At 42.3% G+C, this 26,360-nt stretch overlaps 2 protein-coding genes across 2 annotated transcripts; one reads left to right on the top strand and one right to left on the bottom strand.

The window, feature by feature from the left end:
• Positions 1-1,186: 1,186 nt before the first annotated feature.
• LOC111147448 (retinitis pigmentosa 9 protein-like) lies at positions 1,187-16,731 on the top strand. The gene is made up of 6 exons (XM_022503461.1): positions 1,187-1,338; positions 5,349-5,379; positions 6,488-6,617; positions 11,833-11,924; positions 14,855-14,916; positions 16,141-16,731. Exons 1-6 carry the CDS (start codon positions 1,187-1,189, stop codon positions 16,418-16,420), a joined length of 747 nt encoding a protein of 248 aa, XP_022359169.1. The 3' UTR covers positions 16,421-16,731.
• A 6,270-nt stretch (positions 16,732-23,001) lies between these two features.
• LOC111147445 lies at positions 23,002-26,003 on the bottom strand. The gene has a single exon (XM_022503454.1). It carries the CDS (start codon positions 25,635-25,637, stop codon positions 23,814-23,816), a length of 1,824 nt encoding a protein of 607 aa, XP_022359162.1. The 5' UTR covers positions 25,638-26,003; the 3' UTR covers positions 23,002-23,813.
• Positions 26,004-26,360: the final 357 nt, after the last annotated feature.

Below are 26,360 nucleotides of genomic sequence, written 5' to 3'. Positions count from 1 at the left end.
TTTTAGATTCTATAGACCATCTTGTTTCTGTAATACAATTAAGTCACACTTTTTGTTTCTCAATCATATCTTAGACTATGTTCTCCTTGACTAGATGAAAACATCTTGCAAGACATTTATAGGCCACTTATTGGCCCAACAACTGGATTGGTTCATGCAACAGTTACCTTTCAGAGGGAAACCTGATTTCCAAACTCTGGAACACTTCAGTGTAACATGTGTTTCTGTTCATAGTCTTTGTGTGTTGGTTCATTTGGATTTTTTCTAATAAATATGAAGGAGCTCCTTGTATATTTTAAGTATTACATATTGAACGCCACATTTGAGGGGAATATTCCCTATCCTGTTAACTTTTACTTCTTTTGTGGTTTCTTCCATTATGTTAAAGCAAAATAGTGAGCGGAACTTCACAGATCAGATGCATTTACAAAATACAACCTAGTTAAGCACTTTAACAATTCTCAGCCTGGCTCCATGACTTCTACTGCTGCATCCTTGGGCATGTTATTTAACTCTCTCGGCCTCTTTATCTATAAAATAAGAGTAATACATACGGGTAATAACAGCGCTTAGTAAGTTTTTAAAGATTAAATCAACTTTTCTTACTGGCTCAGCTCAGTGACAAGCACATAAAAAGCGCTCAGTGTCTATAGCCTTCCGTGCAGCACCCAAACCTTGTCTAGATAGACTACAGGCTGGCTCTGTCTTAACCAAGCGCTGGAAAATCAGAGAATTTCTCTGAGGTGTCTTGCTTTCTTCAAAGCTGGGTGAATCCCAGCACCAAGTGGCAGCAGCCAGTGTCTAGCCAGGGGGGCTGCAAAGCCTCCGGGTTCGGGTCCCCGGGTCCTCCCAGGGGAGGGGCGCTCGCGAGGGGGCGCGGCTCCCCGGCTGTCCCGCAGGCCTCCACCGCCCCGCTCGCGGCCGCCGCCAGGGGGCGCGCTCCGACCCCGGTCGGCCTAGCGGCGGGGCCCGGGAGCTCCCAGCGCGGACTTGGGGCCCCTACACGGGAGGCGGCGGGGAAGGCTGACGGGAGGCGGGGACCACGAGGCCTCGGCGGGGACAGCGGGCCCTACCCGGGCGGGCGGCAAGAGGGAGCACTGCGGGGTCGGCCGGCCGCGGCGCGGAGGAAGTGTCGTCTTCGCCGCCTGAGGTGCGCCGCCGGGCCACCTCAGCCGCGCGGGCCGCGATGTCGTCCCGGCCGGGGCGCGACGATGCGGGGGCCGGGGGCGTGCGGCGGCCGCGGGAGCCGGCCGAGCAGGAGCTGCAGCGGCGCCGGGAGCAGAAACGGCGGCGGCACGACGCGCAGCAGCTGCAGCAGCTCAAGCACCTGGAGTCCTTGTGAGTCCCCGCCGCCCCCGCTCCTCCGAGAGGCGCTGGGTCGCGGTGAGCCGGCGCCGCGGGGGCGCGGGGGCGCGGGAGACTGGGTTCCCGGGGACCCGTGCGGCGCTGGCGCCCGAACTTGCAGTCGTGCCTCTGCGGGGAGGGAAGGGCAGTTCCCCCGGCGCGCCGAGCGGCCTGGCCCGGCAGGAGAGCTCGGGCTTTATTCCCCGCCCGAGGTCGTGCGGCACTTCGTGGTCGCTGGGTGGGGAATTGGGGACTGAACACGCGGCAGGTGCGGTGAGCGCTGCCATCCTGCCCTTTCAGGGTGGTCGGTTCACGGGGCCCGCCGGGCACCGGATAAACCCCCCATTCTCTTCATCTGCCGCTGAGAAGGGAAGAGAACACGCCGTCCTCTACCGTTAGTGCGGTGGGGAGGGGAGGGCTGAAGAGTGGGGTGACGGACCTGTCCCTAAAGATCCCAAAGATGGAAGAGTGGAGACTTGTTCTCTTTAGCCCTGAGGGCTTTTACCAGCAAGAAGGGTGGGGGCTACAAAGAGGCCAATTCCAGCTCAGCCAAAAGAGTTAGGACCAGAGTCTCCTGGGGTTGCTGGTCAGCATGGCCTGACCGAAAGGGGCGCGGTGCGCCCCCAGCTCCAGCGGGATCCGGGAGAGAGTCTGGAAGCCGCGGGAGGAGGGCGGGTTGTAAAGGAGACTGAAACCTCAGGTGGGAGGTGGATTCATGACCTTCCAGTTCTTTTCTGTGATTCTGTCTTTCTGTAGTTAGCAGGCTGACTTGTAAGATTGGTGCTCACGGAGTTCTTCCATACATACTTCGATTCTGTTTCAGGCACTTGCCTTACCTAAGCTAAGATGATGATGTAAGGAAAAGTCCTCAAAGGACTCAGATTCTTTATAATTAACCTGGGAGCTTTGACACAAAATGCATTGCACTGTTGGAGGCTGGCCTGCTCTTTTCAGTGTGACCCTTGAGCCATCAACTACCTTCCTTTATATTTGTGAGAACAGTTGTAAACGGGATTTTTTAGGGAATGTGATTGCTAAAGATTTCACAATGTGTAGTTCCATCACACTCCTTTTCATCTTGGCAATAACAATTACATATTTTTCAGGAATTTGGATTTCCGTTTAATTGGCCATATGTTGTTTTTGTACAACTCCTGTGGCTCATAGGATGTATTACTGGATTATTGGATTCATAGACTACTACCAAACTCCCTTTGGTCTCTGTGTATAAGCCATGGCATCAGTATTTTAAATGAATGGCTGCAGATGAACTATATCATTTCTCCAATTTGTGCAGATTTCCATTGTTCTCCTAGATTATGCCACCATGTTGTGTTGGAAAATGTTTTAAGCATTTGCTTTGGGAAATCACTGTACCACACTTAAGAAGCTAAATCTATTCATGCCTAGTTGTTTACTATGTAATCTTCATGGGGCAGATCCTCCTCTGCTCAGAAAAATTCCAGATTAGAGACTCATGGCATTTGTCATTTACTCCCTGCCAAGTTGTTTTCTTCCACCTCTGTTGCCCCAGATCTTGGCCTCTGTGATGCTAGTGCTCCAGTCTAGAGGTGCCTCATAAGGTTCTTGAGAGCATGGACTTGTCTTCAACAAAGGACTGAAGCCAGCATTGTGAAGTGTGTGGGATAAGTCAATTGCCGAAAGTACACAGTGAGAATGAATTGTAATTCAAACTAAAGGTTTTTACCTCCAAAGCCCATGAGGTTTCTACCCTGCCTCACTTTCCTTCTGCAGGATTCACATTAACACTGATTTAAAACTGAAAAATTCTCCTGCTAGAATTCTACTTACTCCAAGAAGTAAGAATATTTCCTTGTATCAGGACAATTATAAAGATGTATTGTCATTTCTGAGAGCAGTTTTATTTTATTTTATTTTATTTTATTTGTCAGAGAGAGAGTGTGTGTGTACGTGCACAAGCAGGGGGGGCAGCAGGCAGAAAAAGAAGCAGGGCCCCCGCTGAGCAAGGACCCTGGGATCATGATCTGAGTTGAAGGCAGATGCCTAACCAACTGAGCCACCCAGGTATCCTGAGAGCAGTTTTCATTTTATATGTTTTTTGGATTTAACTAGTTATATCCTTATGCCCTTAGTTCTCCCTTCTAGTACCTAACAACATGCCTAGCACAATATTTGATTACTTCTACAAGGAGTAAGTTTTTATATGGAATCTTTAATACTACCTGAATATCAAATTTAGTTTTGCCTATTGTACCTGCTTCTTTTTTCTAGTAGGAAAATATCAAGTTAGTTAGGGCTAGAATGGAGGTTATATTCCTCAAACTATTACAGAAGTAGCATTGATTATTAAAACAGAAATCTAGCATATATAACTCTATAGCAGATATGAACTCCTAATAGCATATTTTTGGCTCCATTTTTCTTTCTTAGTCTCAAGTTACCTTGGTTTTTCTTTCAGAAATATATTAACCTGTGTTTATACTGACAGAGCTGTAATGTAATTACCACTGATTTCATTTTCTTTTGCAATTAAAAAGCATTTTGCAGGTTAATGCATGTAGATTTGAATAGAATGAAAAACAAAGATCTCTTCCATGTATTATCCTTAGTTCCTGTCTCTAGGGGCAAGCATGTAATTAGTTTCTTTGCTATCCTTTAGAGGTACCTAAAAGGTATGTATCTGTGTGGCCATATATAGTCTCTTTCTTCCCATGCACACAAATAGACGCTTACCAAATACATTGTTTTGTTCCATGTCTCCTCCCCCCACTTTTTTTTTTTTTATTTAAACTGTTATGGAGCTTGCCCCAAGTCAATATATAATTCACTTTTTAAAGATTTATTGATGTGTATCTGTTCATAAATGTAAATCTGTTCATTATAGAACACCTAATTACTCACCCTTGCTTCACCATCTGAGTGCAGCAGTGTTGAATCTCTCACATTTCCAAGTTTCTAGAATCTTTTCACAATTTTAAGCCAGCTGCTATGCCCAGATGTCCTCAGTAAAATGTTCTTTGTGGGGGTCCTAAATGGACCCAGGATGTTTGGTTATCACGTTTCTTTTTTTCATTCTTATTTTCCTTCATGGTCCCATAGGCATTCACAGTTAAAAGCCAAATAAACACCCACGTGGTGTATGTTCTAGCTAGAAGTGGGTCAGCACTGAAAAGTGAACACAAGCATTTGGTACTAATTATCCAGATTTGGAGTCCAGAAGCCTTTTGGGGCAATTCCGGCGGAGTAATGGGAAGTGAAAATGAATTGGTTGCATAGGCATGTTGTATATGTTCCCTTGGTGGGGGTGGTCTGAGAGCTCAAAGGAAAAGTCCATTCCCTGGCTTAATCTAGCAGCATTCTTGCTGAATGCTGCCCGTCATCAGGCACCGGGCAAGGTTCCTGGACCCTGGGTCCAGCGAGGCTGTCAGAGAGCTGAGGAGCAGATGGCTCGCTCTGCAGGCAGGGTGGTGGGCAGGATTTGAACCAGGATCTGCAAGGAAATGGGAGAGGAAGCCTCTAGGACAGATCAACTCCATTTCCTTCCCTTCCAACGGGCCCTCCTGCCTCCCCCGCTCATGCTGCCCCCAACCAAGTTAGAAAAGACTTCTCAACCTCCTCCCCCATGCGCCTCTTCAGTGTTGAGTAAGTGGATGTTTTGCTGGTAAATAACCTGACAGCTGTGACAGTTTGGAATCATGATTAGCTCACAGGTCTTCTTCTTTGACATTCCCCCTGCAATCTCTTGCTTTCTCTTGAACAATAAAGTCACTGTGCTCCGACACCTAGTTATTCCCTCAGTGAATTTCAGCTCTGGATCTCTGCAGGACGTGGCATAGCATCAGTTTATTTATATGGGATCTCTGACTGCTGGGCATATTTTATTAACTGCTTTCGATTTAATGTACTTTTAAGGTTTTACTAAAAATATCCTTTTTATTTTGGCCTGCAGTTGCTTTTTGCTCACTAAAATGTGTTACATTCCTGTTAACATGATTGATGATGTTTTTTCTTTTCATTTCTAGTTATGAAAAACCTCCTCCTGGGCTTATCAAGGTCAGTGTGAAGTTTGTGCCTTTGGTCATCCTCTTAGACATATTTGACTCAGTGCTCAGGCTCAGTAACTTGTTATGAAAACCTGTTGCATGTGATTTTGAACGTCCTTTTATGGAACCCTGCTTCTTCCTGCAGATGCCAGTCGGTTCATACACTTTGTGCTTTCTGTGTCCAGCCTGTGCCTTTGTAGAAATGTAATCAGCCGTGTGCCTGTTCCCTAAGAAACAGTGGCAGGCCCACATGTTCCTCAGTGATCAGTCCCCTTCTCCCTCCCTCTCTCTCGCTGTGGCTGCATCTGCTGTGCTCCTTCTCTGACTTGCTGCTGGTTTCCTGAGTATCATTAGCTCAGAGAACAGTAGTCTCTGGGGAAACTGGAAGGTCTTCTGGTCCGGCCCCTGGTGCAGGACACCCCCCTACCCACCTCCACCCCTGGCAGCACCTGGCCCTAGAGTCCAGTCTCTCTGCGGGAGGGAGACCTAGAGGGCTCGGTGGAGGCCAGAACAGCTTTCTGCTTGCTCATGTTCAGTGAAAAGAAAAGATTGTTACAAAACCTTCTTCCATTATAAATTTAATATTCATGGGAACTGAAAACAATCAGATGGTTAAAAAAAAAAAAGCATCTTAATTGTGTAACGAAGTTACTTGGTGGTAAAACACACTTCATATACAGCAGGTGTGAGATTGTAAAATGTAACAGTGGTTTCCAAGGGATAATAATTGTTTTTAGTTTAACATGTTATTTTTATTATTTCAGAAAATCTTGTTTAATTCTATACTTTGCTTCATTCCACAAGGTCTTTAAGGTAGCAGAAAAGTTTGTGATCTGAATCTAATTTTTGTGATCTAGAATCAGGATTTGGAGCTCACAAATCATTCTTAAGTGAACGATACTAGTAATATAATTTTTAATCATTTTCATGATATAGTTCTTCTGGTTTTTTCTGTCAGGTATAATTCGTCTTTCTTTCTAGTACTTGAGAGGGTGACTTAGGATGTCATGGGCATGTCCAGCCCATGAGAAAGCCAGGCAGTGCTGTGTTCTGAAGCAGGTAGGAGAGAATTCCTGGGCTTTTTTGCCATGTTGTGTACACGCTGTTTCCTTTTTTAGGAAGATGGGACTAAGCCGGAAGACTGTATAACAGATGTACCAGGCAACGAACATGCCAGGGAATTTCTGACTCACGCACCAACCAAAGGACTTTGGATGCCACTGGGGAAAGAAGTCAAAGTTATGCAGTGTGAGCACGGGAGAGTTGCAAGTAACACTCCTCCATACACGCAAGTTATACACCATGATTTACAAAGCGTGTTTACTTTTTTGTTGTTGTTATTTAATTTGTTGTCACCGTAGCCCTGTTAAGTCAAGGCATTAATCTCTGTTTTATAGTTAAGGAAGCCGATCTGCATATGTGTTAGTAGTCTTAGGTAAGAGGTAGAGGAGAGCTTTAACTCCAGAGCTTCTGACTCCAAGGGCAGTGGTCGCCCACAGGACCATAGCTGCCTTTGGAGTTCACTCTTCAGCAGTACTCCAGTAACAAAAAGGATATTCCGTAGTAGAAATGCCAGGAACGACAAGGGATGTATTGGAAGGCAGGTCCCTTTGGGTCTTGCATCATCATTCACCACCACACTCCCGCATCAAAGTCAGTGTTAAGGTTTCATCCATGTAACTTGAGAGGAGCTGTGGGCCCCAGAGGGTGGGTCCACAACAGTGTGTTGTTCATGCATACCCCCACCCTACCAGGGCCACGACACTTTTCATCTAGCATAAGATGGTATTTGAAGAAAGGGTACTGCTGCCTTTTAAAGACATTTGTTTGTCCAAAGATTCTTCATACACATAATTAAAATAGTTTCCAGTCTCTTTTTCTCCATTTCCATTTATAGATTTTTTTTACTTGGTTATTTTGATATTTATCTTCATATGTCTAAGTTCACATATGTATTGATTTTTCAGGTTTAGCTGTTTGTTGACATTGTACAATGGAAGATGAGAATTTAGCTCTCTCCTGGTCCTACCACACACATCTACCCTTATTATATCACATCTTCCCCAAAATGGTTTTTACATAATTTTGGTTAGATAAGTCTTTGATGTTTATTTCATTATGATAATATCCAGAGCTGAATCATATAGTAAACTGATTACTTTTCATGTCATGCATCCTGAAGACTTCCCTCCTTTCCCCTGGATTAATGGTTGTCTTGTTTTTTGTTATTTGTGTGTGCATGTGTGCGTTTTGTTTTATTCTGTTATTGTTTTTGGCTTCCATGTACTGATTTTTACTCAAATTGTTCTAAAGGTTCAATCTTAAGACCTTCACATGCTTAAGGCATTCTATTAATTTCATCCTCTGACAATGGTTGCTTCCATGCTTGTCATCCAGAGATCTCCCTTCACTTTGGGTTTTGAATAGAATGTTTGCGTCCCTCTACAAATTCATATGTTGAAGCCCTAATCCCCAGTGGGATGGTATTTGGAGATGGGGTCTTTGGGTAGTATTAGGATTAGATGAAGTGATGAGGATGGCTCTGATGATGTGATTAGTTCCTCTTAAGAAGAGAACAGAGAGCTTGCTGTCTCCAGTGTGTGGACACGCTATGAGAGGACACAGCTGTCTACAAGTCAGTAGAGTAATCATCAGAAAACAACCTTGTTGGCATCCAAATTGTAGATTTCCAGTGTCCAGCACTGTGAGAAAATAAATTCCTATTGTGTAAGTGACCCAGTCTATATTTTGTTAGGGGGACCCCGAACTAAGACCATCATTCTGCAGTTTCCCTTAGCTTATTTCCTCTGTTGAATCTTCTTTTTCCTGTATGTTGAGTCATCTTTTTTGTTATTATCTCTTGTTATGTTGGAGCCAAGACCACTAAATGGGGAAAGAACAGTCTTTCTTAAAAAAAAAAAAAAAAAAGAACAGTTATTCCCATGCAAAAGAATGAGTTGGACCTTTATCTAATACCATATACAAAATTTAACCTTAAGTGGATCAAAGACAAGTGTAAGACCTAAAACTATAAAGTCTCTTAGAAGAAAACATAGGGCAAAGCTGTACAAAATTGGATTTGGCAGTGATTTCTTGGATCAAACACCAAAGGTACAAGCAACAACCAAAAAAAGGGACAAATTTGACTTCAAAATTTTGTGAATAAAAACATTATCAATAGAGTAAAAAAGCAGCTTTCAGAATTGGAGAAAATATTTGCAAATCATATCTGATAAAGGATTATATCTATAATATATAGAGAACTCCTAAAAATAATGAAGAGACAATCTGATTAAAATTTGGTAAAGGACTTGAATAGACATTTCTCTAAAGAAGGTATACAGATATCCAGTAAGCTCATGAAACGATTCTCAGTATCAGTAATCATTAAGGAAATACAAATCAAATCTACAGCGAAATATCACCTCGCACCCATTAGGATGGGTACTAATAAAAAAAACAGGATGTAACAGATGTTGGCACATGGGCACAGCCTTCTAGCTTCCCAGGATTGTGTCAGAATTTTTGAAAGCCCTCTATGGACATCCCACTCCCCAGATCTTTTACATTTTTAGCTGGGTTCCTGTTTATCAAATGATATCACAGCCATTGGCAACTGTGATGTTAAACAGTTGCAGGTGGTTGTTTTCAACAAATATCCTGAGGGATTGGGTTTTAGGAAAAGCTGTATGACTGGTTACATAGCAACAACATGCTGTCAGTGTGGCTCTATGCTCTGGGATTAGGGTTTTTTGTGGGGCTCGTAATCTGGTCTTACCCCCTTGAGGGTTCAGGACTCTTGCTTTTCATAGCTGTCATGGTTGCAAGGCTGTTGGTTTTTAAGATTATTGTGGAGATCAGGAGAGAGGGCTGGGAGTAGGTCTGGTTAAAATGCCAGAAATCCTGCTGTTCTTACCAAACTTCACTAGCTTTTCTTGAATGAATGCTCCTCAGATTGTGGCAAACCATTGGTTAATTTCTAGAGTTTCAAATAAGTTGATTTGGGCAAGTTTACAACTATTTCCAGTGCTCTTATGGAGGTTGTCACTTGGGCATTCTTGAAGTGCTTCCTGGCTTGTTCCTTTTGAAAAGAATCCTCTTCATTGTCATTTTTATGGGATGTCAGGATGAGAATGAAAGCAAGTAAAAATGTGTTTAGTTTGTCATCTTTACTTGGAAATCTACAGGTTTGTGGGTTTTTTTTTTTTTTAAGTTTGAAAACCACTGCTCTGTTTTATGAGGTGGTTACTTACATTATTTATTTTAGAGAATGGGAATGAGCATGGTTAAGTGGGGGAAAAGAGGGGCAGAAGGAGAAAATCTTGAAGCAGACTACCTGCTAGCCTGGAGCCTTACCCAAGGCTTGATCTTACAATACATGAGCTCATGACCTGAGCCAAAACCAAGAGTCGGATGCTTAACAGACTATACCACTCATGTGCCTCCATTTCAATTACCATTTTATCGTTATTTGCATTGACTTGGAAAATAAGTGTCTGGATTGGGACCAGAGCCAATTTTACTCACTTCTGATTTTCAAGGGCCTGAAGGGGACATAATGATGTGTTGATATGGTCATATAATTTTGTGAAATTTGCCAAGGCAAGATATTTTTTTTTCCTAAAGAACCCCCGCCATAATTTAAACTCAGGCCCCACAAAATTTTGACTCATCCCAAATAGGATAAAAGACACATGTACATGTACATCCTTTCACTGATTTTACTGATTGTGGTGTTATCTAGAACAGTGGTTCTCAAACTTTAATATGACTATGAATCACCAACTAATCTTAAAATTCTTGTGTGTTTCCGCATTTGGGTCTAACACTATGCATTTCTAACAGTTTCCCGTGTGTTGCTGATTTTGCTTGCCCATGACTGCATTTTGAATAACAAGAATCACCTTTCCTTTAACAGTAACAGAATTTTGAACACCAAGAATTTTGGTTTGAAGGAGTATAATCCTTCTTTCCTGAACTTTAAATGTCTGGGGAGTTAAAGACAGGGACAGCTCAGAGGCAATCAACAAAGAATCTCCAGATTTCATTCTTTTTTAATGGTTTCCTGCATCCAACCCTCAAAATTAAAAGGGAACATCCCTTCTCTTTCACTTCATACTTTGAGTACTTGTCAGCACAGAGCAAACCTGGCTGATCTTACTCCTGCTTCCTGCTTCCTGACTTCCTTGGTTGGAGTTCCTTAATGTCCAAAAACAGGGTCTCACTTAGCTCACCACTCATATGACTTCCTGATTGCCTCAAATCCAGATGGTTTTGAGAGGATGAAAACAGGTGAGGGAAGTAACAAGGATCTCACCCAATCCTGATTTGTTCACCCCTTCATTTTTCCCACATTAATGCCTGATGCTAAGTCTGTAGTCACTGAAATTCCATGAAGGTGTGCGTTTCCCTCTTTTGCCCAGGAATGTGTGTGTGCATTTTCTTATTATGCCTCCTCCCAGTTCCTCATCAGGGCCATCTTCTTCTAATAATAAACCTTTTTTTTTTTTTTAAGAAATAGATTTTTTTTAAAGATTTTATTTAATTTGTTAGAGAGAGAGAGGGAGAGAGAGAGCACGAGCACAGGCAGAGTGGCAGGCAGAGGCAGAGGGAGAAGCAGGCTCCCCACCGAGCAAGGAGCCCAATGTGGGACTCGATCTCAGGATGCTGGGATCATGACCTGAGCCGAAGGCAGCTGCTCAACCAACTGAGCCACCCAGGTGTCCCAATAACAAACCTTTTTACAAAGGACAGGTTCACCTATTCAGCAGGTGAGGCTATATTAGAGTGCTAATGGAATTAACATTGAAAGATAATTTCTGATTTGTTTTAATTAAAGGTGAGGGATTTTTTTTGTAGTTATTTACTCAATCAGAGAAAGAAGCTATTTGCTCTAGTGTCTAAAATTGTAAATGAGAATCAGAGTCTCTTGATGAATAGAAGAGACCTCCCCTTTGAAAAATACTATAAGCTACAGCCTAAAAACAATTTCACTCTATAGTACTTTTACATTGGATTACTTAATACCTATCTGGTGAGGTGATATTTATTCCTAAAGCTACATGAATAAAGATTGTTTGGGGAAGCAGTTAGTTTCCCTTTATTTCCTAGGATCTTACATGGTTTATCCACTCATTGCATTTGCTTTTAGAATTGGAGTTTAATGAAGAAAAACTTTAAGATGATCTACTGATTCTTCATCTTCATTAAATGAAATTGTTATCTTACAGACATATTTCCCTTTTTTGTTTTTATTTTTTAAGATTTTTTTTTTTTTAATTTATTTGACAGACAGAGGTCACAAGTAGGCAGAGAGTCAGGGAGAGAGAGGAGGAAGCAGGCTCCCTGCAGAGCAGAGAGCCCAATGTGGGGCTCGATCCCAGGACCCTGAAATCATGACCTGAGCCGAAGGCAGAGGTTTAACCCACTGAGTCACCCAGGTGCCCCTTTCCTTTGTTTTTAGGTTGGCGGTGTAAACGGTATGGTCACCGAACAGGCAACAAAGAATGCCCTTTTTTTATCAAAGGCAACCAGAAGTTAGAACAGTTCAGAGTAGTAAGTAGAACCCCACCTTGTCAATTTACATTTTTCAGAAATAGTGGATATTAATGAAATAGGCAGTAATCAGTGAACTGGAAGTTCATGTAAAATACATTCGCAGAAGCTTTTTCACCAGAGTATCTGGTGTTGACTACATCTCTTATTAAATTACATTTGTGTGACAGTTAATAAAAAACTAACTTTTTTTTTTTAAAGATTTTATTTATTTATTTGTCAGAGAGAGAGAGGGAGAGAGAGCAAGCACAGGGAGACAGAATGGCAGGCAGAGGCAGAGGGAGAAGCAGGCTCCCTGATGAGCAAGGAGCCCGATGTGGGACTCGATCCCAGGATGCTGGGATCATGACCCGAGCCGAAGGCAGCTGCTCAACCAACTGAGCCACCCAGGCGTCCCAAAAACTAACTTTTTATTAAAGTGTTACTTTTTTATACCTTGGGAATGATTCTTTTTCTAAAGCAGACTTTGTTAATTATTCAATCACTTGTTTTAACTTATATAAAAACTCATGTTTCATGAGTTTTCATGAGGGTGTTAGTTTCCCAGTCTTTAAAGACTAGATGTCTTTAAATTATAAGCTAGAAGGGCACCTGGATGGCTCAGTGGGTTGAGCCTCTGCCTTCAGCTCCGGTCATAATCTCAGGGTCCTGGGATCGAGCCCTGCATCGGGCTCTCTGCTCAGCAGCGAGCCTGCTTCCCTCTCTCTCTCTGCCTGCTTGTGATCTCTGTCAAATAAATAAATTAAATTAAACTTAAATAAATAAATTATAAGCTAGAAGTGTTATATAAATTGTATATACTCTTCAGTTGACAGTAAAATAGTATATCATTCCCTTTATTTAATAATGTCTAAGTGTACTGAGATTATCAGCATATATTAAACTGGGGCCAACATTCACTAAAGTTTTTAAGACATTTAAAACATTGTGGGGCAGGGGTGCCTGGGTGGCTCAGTGGCTTAAAGCCTTTGCCTTCTGCTCGGGTCGTGGTCCTGGGGTCCTGGGATCGAGCCCTGCATCAGGCTCTCTGCTCGGTGTCCTCCCCCTCTCCGCCTGCCTCTCTGCCTCCTTGTGATCTCTGTCTGTCAAATACATAAATAAAATCTTTAAAAAAAAACACTGTGGGGCAACTGGGTGGCTCAGTTGGTTAAGCATCTGCCTTCAGCTCAGATCGTGATCCCAGGGTCCTGGGATTGAGCCTCACATCAGTCTCCCTGCTCAGCGGAGAGTCTGCTTCTCCCTTTCCTTCTGCCCCTCCCCCGGCTCTCTCTCTCTTTCTCAAATAAATAAACTCTTTTTTAAAAAAGACATTTAAAACATTATGGCTTTAATTATCTGAAATTATTTAATATTAATTATTTAATAATTATTTAATAATCTGAAATTATTTAATAACCTAGGTGGAATGTCAGTTTTTACAGATACTATGTAAAATACAGTTTGGTGATAAATCTCAAAAACTTTGAAGATAATCGTATTTTTTTTGGCTCAGAAATCCCATTTAAGGTATTTAAGGATATAAGAGAAAATCAATATGTACACAACTGTTTATGAATAAGGATATGTATATATAAGGATAATTCTTATAATTTATGATTAAAACAATGGAAACAAAAGAAAAATGGTAAACTTAATAGCCCAACATATCAACATAAATTTCTGTAAATGCAGATTATTTAGTCATTAGAAATTATTATTTACATATTTTGAGATTTTATTTTTAAGTAATCTCTATACCCAGCCAGGGGCCAGAACTCACAACCCTGAAATCAAGAGTTGCGTACTTTACCGACTGAGCCAGCCAGGTACCCCAGGAATTATGTTTTAGAGGACATAATGTCAGGCACCTGGGTGGCTCAGTTGGTTAAGCATCTGCCTTCAGCTTAGGTATGATCCCAGAGTCCTGGAATCTAGCCCCACATCTAGCTCCCTGCTCACTGGGGAGTCTGCTTCTCCATCCACCCTGCTTGTGCTCTCTCTCTCACTCTCAAATAAATAAATAAAATCTTAAAAAAAGACGTAATGTCATGGGAAAATATTCACAAAGACATAAGTGAAAAACAATAGAGTTGTGTATATAAGAGGATTATAGTTTTTATATATAAAAATATATAATATATTATATATAATATATATTATATATATTATATTATAATATATATATTTTATATATATAGTTTTTCATAAATTACTAATAATGATTGAAAGAAAGAGATCAAATGTTAATAGTACCTCCCCAGGAAAGGAGGTAATAGGGTCTTTTTAAAAGATTATTTACTTTGAGAGAGAGAAAGAGAGTGTGTGTACATGTGCACACAAGTTGGGGGAGGGACAGAGGGGAGAATTTTCATGCATACTCCCTGCTGAGTGTGGAGCCCAATGTGGGGTTCAGTCTCATAACCCATGAGATCGTGACCTGAGCAGAAACCAACTGACTGAGCTACCCAAATGCCCCAGTAGGTTTTAGTTTGTCTTGCAGGACTTGAACTCACAACCTCGAGATCAATACCCAAGCTGAGATTTTTTTTTTTTTTAAGATTTAGAGTTGGACATTTAACCAACTGAGCCACCCAGGTGCCCCACTTGTTTGTTTTTTTTTTTTAAGATTTCATTTATTTATTTGACAGAGAGAGACAGCAAGAGAGAGAATACAAGCAGGGGGAGTGGGAGAGGGAGAAGTATGTTCTTATGTTCTTTATGTTCTTATAAAGGATATTTCAATTATAATCTATATTTTCTAATTAGAAAGTCCTTTGTCACAGCCCTCAGCAGGGCAGTGATAATAACCCTTAGGAAGGATTAGAACATGTTAAATATAAAATTACACCAAATAGGAAAAAAAACTGGTTTCAGTCAAATATGGATTTAATTTTTATTTAACTAATAATCCATGGAGCCTAACGCAACCTTAACCTTTTCTCATCCTCAAGGCACATGAAGATCCCATGTATGATATCATACAAGAGAATAAAAGACATGAAAAGGATATAAGGTGAGATGGCCCTGGTGCTAACAATACCCCCTTAAAGTCTGAAATTATATAAAGTTGGAAACACCAGTTCCAGTATTAGATGAGTGTTTTGGTGACTATGGTACTTCAGTTGTCAACTATTTGGTTTTTGTTTTTTTGTTTTGTTTTTTTTAAGATTTTATTTATTTATTTGACAGACAGAGATCACAAGTAGGCAGAGAGGCAGGTAGAGAGAGAGAGGAGGAAACAGGCTCCCTGCCGAGCAGAGAGCCCGATGCGGGGCTCAATCCCAGGACCCTGGGATCATGACCTGAGCCGAAGGCAGAGGCTTTAACCCACTTAGCCACCCAGGTGCCCCTTCAGTTGTCAACTATTTGGAAGGCAGGAGTCATCACAGAAAAGGCCAGTGGGTAGGGAACCTGCAGGCCAGCCTCATTCCACTTGGGTTAGCTTAAAGCAGTGGGCTTGGTCCTGCCTGCTCACACCTGATAGTTGATGTTGACAGTTGTAACTTAGTTTATCTTCTCCAGTGTCTTTACGGAGCTGAGCTATTCTTAAAAATTATCCTTAGACCTGAATAAAGATAGGATGAAGAAAGTGGAGGGTTTGATTTTCTCCAACTGGTTACATGGAGTTCTGATTGTTAAAAAGATAATCTAGATTATCAAGTGGCCAACTTGAGTGGTTGTGGGTGGTTGGGGGGTGCTGATGAAAAGTAAGGGAAGCATTTGTTTGTTTGTTTGTTTTAATATTTCTTTTTTTTTTTTAAGATTTTATTTACTTATTTGACAGACAGAGATCACAAGTAGGCAGAGAGGCAGGCAGAGAGAGAGGAGGAAGCAGGAACCCTGCCGAGCAGAGAGCCCGATGCCGGACTTGATCCCAGGACCCCAAGATCATGACCTGAGCTGAAGGCAGAGGCTTTAACCCAACTGAGCCACCCAGGTGCCCCAGGAAGCATCTGTTTAAAGTTATGTAGCAAGGACTGGAAAAACATGCAGAAATATTTAGGACAGTGAAAAAAATACAGAATGTCTTATACACTGGGTACAATCCTGTCAGAGAGGCACCAGTGTGGACAAGAATGGGGAAAACATGGATAAGAATGGGGAAAAATAAAAATACTATCTTCAGTAAGGTGGTTATTCATGATGTTTTTTACCTTCACTGCTGCCCTTATATAATTTTTATCTGCCTTTTTTTTTTTGAGTTAAATATGTTCTTTGGTTAATCTTCTATGTGTAGGATACAGCAGTTGAAACAGTTACTAGAGGATTCTACCTCTGATGAGGATGGGAGCAGCTCCAGTTCCTCAGCAAGTAAAGAGAAACACAAGAAAAAGAAGAAGAAAGAAAAGCATAAGAAAAGGAAGAAGGAAAAGAAGAAGAAGAAACGAAAGCATAAGTCTTCCAAGTCAAATGAGAGTTCAGACTCGACTGAACAACAACTCGAATGTTCAACATTCTCTTCTCCCAAATCAGACACTGCGGCCAAAGAACAGAGGCGCGCAATCCGGGAGGACTAGGAGAGCGGGGTATTTGGTGTCCCACATGTGAATTCTCACCTGCCTTCCAGCAGAGATGTGACCACAGGAGGGTGAGTTGTACTTTCCCGGGCGCTAGCTCTGGACAGCGGCTGATGTCAGGCAGGAGAGCTTTGTCCAGTGTCGTCCTCCCGCTGATCCCTGCAGTTTGTGATTCCTTCAAGCTGCCTCTGCCAGGGTGGCCGGACCAAGGAATGAGTCTCAGGACGCTCCAGGTGCTGCTGCAGCCTTCCTCCCCAGGGCGCTACTTAGTTCCCAGAGACTTCAGGTTTGATTTTTCTCTGTATGCGAGGATAATAAAAGCTCATTATTTTATTTATTTAGAAAATATTCATTATTTTTGAATCATAATATACTTACACAGTTCAAATTTAAAAGGTTCATAAGGTTTGTTTAATGAGGAAAAATCCTCTTCTCTCTTCCAGCCACTCAGTTCCCTTCCACCATGGCTAATGTTACCAATTTCTTGTGAAGTCATCCAGAAATATTTTTATATCATGGAAAAAATGTTTTCTCTCTTTTTAACATACTATAAACATTTGTCTGCACCATTTCTTTTTCATTTTTTAACTGAACAATACAAAGCATATTGGGCCTTCCTGCACTCAAAAGATCCCCGTCCATAAACCCCTGACATGATTGCTTGAGATTTTTTTTTATAGTGAGATACACTGTAATAACATTGAAAAATCATGTATTTAACTTGCTTACGTCTTATTGCTATTTTCCCATGACTATTATTATTTCCATAATAATAGATTCAGAAAAATTATAATGGTATAGAGATTATTATACTAGGTCAGCTACCCACATCCCCATATACATCTTCATCCCGTTGGCTAAGCACAGCCCACCTGGGAACTTGTCCCTTTGACTGCGCTGCAGCTGAGGCAGCTCAGTAGGTTGGGTAGGCCTGTAACTTGGGGAGGGTGTCTGTTCTTTGCCAAGCCAAAGCAGAGCCAGATCTTGCTCACGAGCAAGTGTCCTTCCCTCACCATCGTCTGTTGCTGCTTTCATCATTCTGGGTCCCAGGAACACATTATTCCTACTTTATGCCACTTTCCCTGGGGATTCCCCCTCTTTTTAAAATTTTTTTAAATTGTTTAAATATTTTATTTATTTGATAGTGGGCGTGTGTGCACATGAGTGGGTGAGGGGCAGAGGGCGAGGAAGAAGCAGGCTGAGCAGGGAGCCCCACGTTGGGGCCCATCTTAGGACCCTGGGATCATAACAGGCAGACGCTTAACGGACTGAGCCACCTAGGCGCCCCGCCCCTCTCTTTAAAGTATAAATGATGCAGGCCAGGTAGACTCTTTCTCCAGCTCTCTTCAGTTAATGCTTCTAGTCTTGGCCTTAGAAAATTTATCTCAGTAACACAAGATTGGCCCAGATTGGAATTGCCAGGATTTGTCAATACTGAAAATTATAAGGCCAGTAAATTGAGCCATGTCTTACACCTACCCTTGGCATCCTAGCTCAACATGCAGCAGGAAATTCTGCTTGCAGGAATTTTCTTCCTCCTGCAAGAAACCCATTCATCATAAACATACGCAATGACAATACGGGAGAATAATATAGATGATTGTCAAACTTATGGTGCAGCAAAATCACCTGGGGTGGTTGTTAAAATAGATTCCTGTGTCTTAACTCCTAGAATTTTAGAATTTCTGATTACTAGGTCTGGAGTGGACTGGACAATTTGCAGTTGTGTCAAATGCCCAAATGATGCTGACACTGTTGGTCTGGGGGCCAGACTTAGAGAACCACTGCTCTAAATGTTAAACCTCTTCCTGGTTTGTTGTTATTGTTATTGTTGTTTTTGTTGTTTTTAATTTTTTTCAGTGTAAACTTCTTCCTGAAGCCTTCCTCCACTTCCTGCTTTAATTGAAATCTTGTGGTGCCCCTGGGTGGCTCAGTCCATTAAGTGTCTGCCTCCAGCTCAGGTCATGATCTCAGGGTCCTGCGATTGACTCCCGTATTAGTCCCCTGCTCAGCAGGAAGCCTGCTTCTCCCTCTCCACTCATGCTGTCTTTCACTGTCTCAAATAAATAAATAAAATCCTTGAAAGAAAGAAAGAGAGAGAAAGAGAAAGAAAGAAAGATACCTTGCCATCTAGTGCAACCCTTGCAAGTTAATTCCTGTCTCTTCTCTCTCACTCCAGGTTTGTCTGTCTACTGTCTCTGGCCTAGGTTCCATGGTCCTTTATTTCAGTCTGTCATATCCCTTGACCTGTAGTCTTTTTGCCCAATTTACCCAGAAGAACCTCAACCTAACCTCTTTTTCCTCTGCTCCAACTCCCAGACTGCTGAGCCTATCAAGCTGATCAAAGTTCTTCATCCTAAAATCTCTCCTTTCAGACTCAGTACTCTCCAGTCCTATTTAGGAAAGGAAGAGAAGTCACCAGACCTCCTTCTACCAAGGTATCTATCAACCTGTCATTGCGGTTGTGGTAGGCAGAATTATAAAATAGCCTCCAAAATTTTTTGCCCAAATCTGTAGAAATGTTACTATAATGGATTTTACCCCCATGATTAGATTAGAATACACAGTTGACCTTTTCAAAGGGTGCAGGGCTGTATGGTGTGGCCTCTTACCCCAGTTGAGACAACTCTGCAGCTCAGGAGCTCCCAGTGGAACTTTGGCTAAAGACTTTGTTGTTACTGCATCACATCCATACTTCTTCCCTATGCTTAATCAGGCTTTCTTTGCCCCTTCAGAGATTTTATTCCCCATAACACTCCCCACTAAATTTTCTGCACACAAATCTTCATGTGAGAGTCTGACCCTAAGGAACTCATTGTGCCAGGAGGTACAGTAACTGCTTGGGAAAATGAAAGGGAATGTGTTGTCACGATGTACCCTTCATTTGGACTTATGCTTCACTTCTCTTTTAGCCTCTAGAATAAAGGTAAGAATTTGGGAAGGATTATAAAGCAGGCACAATGTTCATTGGACCCGTCCTCTTTTTGTGCTTGCTCTTCCATATACCAGCATTACCATCTTCCCCACCTTCTAGGGTCCAACATCTTCCCAGTAGCCAGAGAGCCCCAGTTATGGTCCCATTTAAGTGCCTTCAGTTAGTTCACCCAAAGCACTTGTAACTCATTTTACAGATGTCAAAAAAGCAATCAGATTCAACTCATATTAACACATTAATGAAAACCACACTCTTTAATCTTCTTATGAGCATTTATAAGCAAATGAATTAGATTGTTGGAATTTGAATGAATCAGGATTGTTGGTGGGGAGTTAGAGTAGTGGATGCCTTCCTGGTTCCCAGATAAGCAAGGAAGTTGGATTATATGGACTCAAGTCTTCCTAATTGTTCAGTTACTCCAGCTAATGCATTCCTACCGCAGCTTTCCCATTTTGATTATGTTCTGGGCTTGGAATGATGGAACAGTGACAAGGCCAAAACTGTTCATCCAAATTGACACTAAGCCATTCATTCACAAATATTTGAGTGCATATGATGTGCTAGGCTCTATACGAACTATTCCTTGGAGCTACCAGCCCTAAAGAATACATGGTCTCAAGGGTGAAAATGTTGTAACTCTCCTGTCATGTCATGTCATGGGCTATGAAAGTGAAAATGCAGGTGTTACTAAAACACACACAGGAGAGTCCCATACTCCAGCCATGGGTGGGGATAGGATTCACAGATATTTTCCTAGAATATCTACCCAATCTTTTAGGTAGGGGTTAGGAGAAAGATAAGTCACAAAAGCTTATCATAAGACCAGCTTTAGAAACCATACTATATTTTGCTTGACTTTTTGCATCTCAGTGAAAACATGCAAATGCTATCACTTTGTACCATCTCCTTAATGCATCTTGAGAATTAACTTTGTTACCACAGGTAGTTAAAATGCAGTTAAAAATATAAAAATAGAGTAAACAAATATAGTTAACTCATCACTGGGCAACTCAGAGGCAACACTGAGTGAACCCATCCATAGGTATCAAAATATTATTCATACCGTCACCCAGAAAGCCCTTCCAGGAAGCAACTCTAGCTTTTCCACATGTGCCCTGTTCTTACAAATACCCTTAAGGACAGTCTTCACCCACATATAAACATTTTGGCACTTAGTCACAGGCTTAATCTGTACCATTTATTGGGAAAAGACTGGTTCCACAAATTGACCATATAGGTTGTAGTTTCTGAGTATAAGGAGCTCTTATTTGCCTTGTTTCTGTGAGTGTACACTGGGAGTAAATAACATATACTACAACTCACCAACGGACATACCAGTCAGTGAAGCTACTATAAGCCTGGTTTCCATTTGTAAAAAATAAATAAGCTGCTGTCTCTATCATCAGGGTAGTTCCTGTTTTGGGCATCCTTCATCTCTTTATTCTGCCCTCAACTCACCATCCTCTTCCCCATTTTAAAGGTCCCTGGAGATAACAAGACAGTAATACACCTGGCAGAAATATTCATGAATAACCCAACTCTACTGGTAGTGTTACCAGTGATGTGGCCATTTGGAGAGGGGAAGAAAATGCTTGAGAATCAAACACACATGCAATTCAATTTATTTGTTGTTTTAGTTCTTTTAATTCCAAAGGCTTTATAATGTCCCATTTTCTTTATGTTGGTATAATTGCTTTCTCAGCTCAAATCAAGGGATAATCCTGTGTTCTAGGCCATCACGATGATGTACTATTTAGCTCTTCTATGTAGCTGGAACACAGCAATTTGTTTCCTATGAAATAAAAGAATAAAAGAGTTCTTTAAATTAGCTGTATAACAGACTCAAGATATACAGAAAGTCATTACTACTATCTTTAGTTTTCATCTTTACAATAAAGTTAAAGGTCTTAACATTTTGCCTGAGCTTGAGTATTTGTCTTTTCTTATGACCACTGTAGCATAGGAATGGCCTTGAAAGGGCCAATAACCATGTGCTCCCTGACACCCTAGGCCTAGGGGTTGAAAGTGTGGCAGGGATACCAAGACTCAGTGTGAAGAGAAGCCCGTCATGCCACTAGCCCCTTAAGGGAGACCCTGAACTTCAAGTACCCAGCTCTTCAAGCTCTAAACTGGGGCACTTTGATAAACCACTGGGATAACTTACAAAATCCCATATAACCCACAACAGACTACCATTAACACCCCTGGGAATTAAACGTGGAAAATCAGCATAACAATGACATTCCATGGAACTGAAAGGCTTTGGCTCCAATCTACTTATAAGGAAGGATCTATAGGTCTACAGGTCTGTTACCCAGTCAGAATGCTGCCATTTTTCACTGTCCACAAGCAGTGTTAGTTTTGCAGGGCAGAACATGCACTGAGTAGGAAACCCCAAACAAAGCCCTAAAAGCCAATCATGAGACACACAAATTAGATACAGAATAGATACCAACCTCTGTACCTGCTATTTCCTAAACATTACAGCATCTGCCTCAAATCTGTTTGAAACTTTGTAAGGTACCTCGGTTTTCCATCTCTCACAGTTACCTGAGGTAAGAAGTGATTCATACATTAAATAATCCAAGTTACTTAAAAAACCAAAGAGGGGGGGCGCCCGGGTGGCTCAGTGGGTTGGGCTGCTGCCTTCAGCTCAGGTCATGATCTCAGGGTCCTGGGATCGAGTCCCGCAAAGGGCTCTCTGCTCAGCAGGGAGCCTGCTTCCCTTCTTCTCTCTCTGCCTGCCTCTCTGCCTACTTGTGATCTCTCTCTCTCAAATAAATAAATAAAATCTTAAAAAAAAAAAAAAAAACCAAAGAGGGGAAAAAAACCACACCCTTCTTGAAAAAAAAATCTATTGTTCAAGATACTATTCTGTATCATTCTATAGTCCTTGACAGAAAAAAAAAAATCAAAATAATGGACACAATCTAGACAACTTGGCCTGAAAATTACCATCTTAACTGTATAACCAAGAGTAAATTAAAGTTATCTTCTTCACAGGGCTGTGATAGGATGGAAAAAACGGATTCCTACACACTGAGGGGAAATGACAGCAGAGGCAAATGAGACTTTGAGAAGACTAAAGGTAAGATGGACAGTGTTTTGGTTTAGAAACTAAGACTGGAACTTAATTAAATTTCCCCGGGGGCCCTTATGCATCCCATTTGTCACTTACCTGCTTCATTTCATTTTTGCTCCCCAGGTATAACCATCCCCCAGACTCTACTTTGGGCCCTTCCCACTCCTTTGAGCCCTCTCCCTAAACATAGGGTGATCCAAATTCAAGCTTCAACCAGGTATGTATGATCTGCTAGTCCAGTCCTCCCACTGACAACCACACAGTAAAGCAAGACAACTTCCTTTCCCAAGCTTCCTTGTCTATGGATGTTATCATTTTTTCTAGATACAAGTTCAAACCCCAGCCTTTTTTTTTTTTTTTTTTCTATTGACAAGAGATAGAGAGAGAGAGCACAAGCAGGCAGTGCAACAGGCAGAGGGAGAGGGAGAAGCAGGCTTCCTGCTGAGCAGGGAGCCTGATGAGGGGCTTGATCCCAGGACCCTGAGATCATGTCCTGAACCAAAGGCAGACACTTAACTGACTGAGCCACCCAGCTGCCCCTCCAGCCTTTTTTCTCTTTTCTTAAAAGAATCAGTTTTGTTAATGGATTCTCTGAAATGTTATCTTTTACTTCCATGTGAGTTAGGACCCTTTATATCCAATGTTCAGTTAAGTGTTGGTGGTATAGTGGTAAGCATAGCTGCCTTCCAATGTTCAGTTAAACTGACTTTATAAAGGGGTTTCAGCCAAATGGACATGCTTCAAATTCTTCCTCCGCTATACTGCCATATGAAGAGGCCTAGAGCACATTTCTTCTTGTCCCTTCTCTATTCAATTTGCTTTGGGCACCTCCTTACTGCCTACAGGACAAAAATCTCAAAAGGAAAATTTCTACTATTTTAGCCCAGTCTGTTTAGACCCACTTGGCCTAACTCGTCACAGGTCTCCCTTCTGGCTGGCTCTTCTCAGCCTCAATCCCTGGAACACACTTGACCTCTCCTGGCTACCCAATCAAGCTCATGCTACTGTCTCCATTCTTACTCCAAACCACAGCCCCCAAATTTGTATCAAAATTCACCGCCTCCACATGGACTGCCCTTTCTCGGCAACTCCACCCAGCTCCATGTCCATGACTCTTTTCTCTCTCAACCCTCCTGTCCTTTACCACCACCCAGCTTTCCATCAACTCCTACAGCTCTTTGTTCAAATTACATCACAGTTTCCTAGAATGCAGGACCTCAAACCTAGAATTTCTCCCAATCCTACAAACATGGGCACCTACAGTTATTTAAGAACATACTTCCAAAATGAAGAAATACTGTTGATCTATGGCTGCCTTTGCATCCAGGACACAGTGTGGAACCACCACAGACAACCAAATGGAATGAGTCCATTAGTCACTTACATTCCCAGGGCTTGGGTGAGGCTCTCTTGGACTCCAATCCCTCCTGCACAGCCATGGTACGTTCTCCTCGGAACCTGCCATCCTGTCCTGTTACTTTGCACACCGCAGGGATGCTCTCGTATTCCCCAAGCTTTAACCTGTACTTTTTTCTGGTGCACCACACAATAAGTTGGGGAGGGAAAGAGCACTCAGCTGGCATCCTGATGATCCTGCCAACCTCGCGATAAATCCTCCCTTTGGAAGACATCACACAGCCCAGTGGACTAACTTCTTCCAAGAGACATTCTATCTCATACATTTCATCTTCACCTTCCTCTTCCAAATCATAGTCTTCTGAATCGTTGGGAAGTACAGTGTTCAAGGCACCATTTTTCTTCAATAAATAGACTGTGTTCCCACTTGAGATGTTGCTTAGGGATTTCTGCTTCCTGCCTTTCACAGTTTTTTCAATCTTTGCACACTTTTTGAAGTTCTCATGATCCTCCTCCTCAATCTCATCATTCATGGTCATTTCTTCTTCATCTGTGTTCAGTCTCGCATTCCTGATGGTCCTTCTCCGTGATCCCTTAGTTTTGCAATCTGGAGATGACTCTTCATCGTTGGAAGGCATTTGCTCAAAGGATCTCTCCAGCTGTGCATCCTGCCACCAGCTCCTATCACACTGAATCCCTTCATCTACCCGCCTGCTATTCATCTGGGCCAACCAGGCAGAGCTAGACACATACTTTGAGCAGCTGTTCCACTCTACCACCTCTTCCAGTTCTCCATTTCTGCATTCTTCTGTTGTCTTTCTGCTCTCTGGTGAGGACTCAGGAGATTTCTCGTGCTCTGCATCCTGCCACTGGCTCACATCATACTGAATGCCTTCATCGACATGGCTGAACTGGGTGAGGGAGGTAGGGGGGAGGACATAATTCTCAGGGTAGCTGTTGCTCTTTACAACTTCACCTTTGCCCACTTTCACAGGGAAGCCACGGCCCCCACTACTGTTGTCTAGCATACTTTCCCCAAAGTGAATGGGACTCCGGATTTTGGACTCTAGGCTCAGGTCCTCAATGGCTTTATTGCTGGAGCAGACTGGACTTTCCTGCTGGAGCATATCGCCATCTCCAGAAGACTGGCACAGATTGGAATTCAGAGTATCCTGGATTTCATCTCTGTCTTTTGCTTCATCTAGAGAGGACAGGCATTGGAGAACAGCTGCATAGCCTTTTTCTTTACCCAAGTTCATGTCCATGATGGATCCCAACGTTACCACCTCATCATGTCTTACATGACACTGTTCCGACCACAGAGTGCTTTCTTCGTCTTTACACATAATGCCATCTGCACCCTCGTGACGGTTATGAAGCACACTTCTACTCTCCCGAGAACTCTGTGAAATCCTACCGTGCTGCACCATGATGTCTGGCATGGTTTTAGCATAAGCCAGGTCATACAAATGGATAGTTTCCTTCAAAGTCTTCCAGAACTGTGTTACAGGGGATCCTTTGCATTGTTCTAGCCCCATTTTCCCTTTCTCAGACACATAGTTTACTTGAGGTGATGCTTTGTATACAGTGTTAGGAGAAGGGCTCTCACCATGTAGCTGCTGCTTCTGGGCAACAGAAGACAAAACCCCATCTGTTGCTTGAGGAATGTTTTCAGTTTCTGTGTCACTATTAGAAGTTGGGATACTGGTCACATCACCTTCTGAGTGGGTGTCTTGTTTCTGAGTCTTGTTTTCAGCCTGATGAGGTTCAGTCTGAGTCTCTTTTGTCTTCTTTTTCTTTCCATAGCCACTACACTGCCAGAACTGTGCTGTGTTACAAAACATGGGTCTTCGGTTAAGGGCAGTGGGCAACGGGGACTGAGGGATGAGGAAGCCAGGAGACTCACTGAGTATCACTGAATATGGGAAATACAGACTTCCATTTCTGAAACCTAGGAAGAGAACACAGTAGTTAGCCACTCGGTCTCCTGCAGCCAGTCACAACATTCCGCCAGGACACAGCCAGCTGACCACACCAGTTGGTCAAATACACAGTGTTTTCAACGCCAGTTGGTAGCTACTGGCCCCCACTTCTCCCTGAATATCCTCAGGATTCGACAAGGGAAAGGACAGTGACCAGAAGCATGGGGCCTCCAGAACCTTCCTTCACCATGAAAGCAGGCATCTGTTCTGATGGGTTGGTCACCACGCCATCAAATAGTCAGGGTATTATGAATCACCCCTACTTAGTAGTGACTCTTTTTCAGAGAGACCTAGCACCCAGTAAGGGTAATTTAGGATTGTTGTGGCTGGGGAAAGAATAATTATGTCAGCCCGTATAGAACAAAGAAGAACAAAAGTTCTTTGTATGTACAGGCCTTTCTAAACCTTTTTATTCAGCACTACTCATTCACAGACCCATCTTCCCCTGTTTTCCAGTCTTCAGAAGTAAACAGGGAAATGGTGCCAATAATGCCAGACACATTTCCGTCATACAAATTCATGTCAGGAATGGCATTTGATTTTGCGAGACAGATATATATAAGTGACAAATGAAGTTAAGATAAA

This window comes from Enhydra lutris, unplaced genomic scaffold (genome assembly GCF_002288905.1).
Source record: "Enhydra lutris kenyoni isolate GAN:26980312 unplaced genomic scaffold, ASM228890v2 scaffoldscaffold16, whole genome shotgun sequence".
Lineage (NCBI taxonomy): Eukaryota > Metazoa > Chordata > Mammalia > Carnivora > Mustelidae > Enhydra > Enhydra lutris.
This window is presented reverse-complemented; position numbering and strand designations above follow the sequence as displayed.

What these genes read in the sequence shown, in the direction of transcription:
- LOC111147448 (XM_022503461.1), top strand. Translation starts at nt 1,187, where the DNA reads ATGTCGTCCCGGCCGGGGCGCGACGATGCGGGGGCCGGGGGCGTGCGG. An exon ending in CTCCTCCTGGGCTTATCAAG is followed by an intron (nt 5,380 to 6,487) that starts GTCAGTGTGAAG and finishes TTCCTTTTTTAG; the next exon opens with GAAGATGGGACTAAGCCGGA. An exon ending in AGTTAGAACAGTTCAGAGTA is followed by an intron (nt 11,925 to 14,854) that starts GTAAGTAGAACC and finishes CTCATCCTCAAG; the next exon opens with GCACATGAAGATCCCATGTA.
- LOC111147445 (XM_022503454.1), bottom strand. Translation starts at nt 25,637, where the DNA reads ATGTTTTGTAACACAGCACAGTTCTGGCAGTGTAGTGGCTATGGAAAG.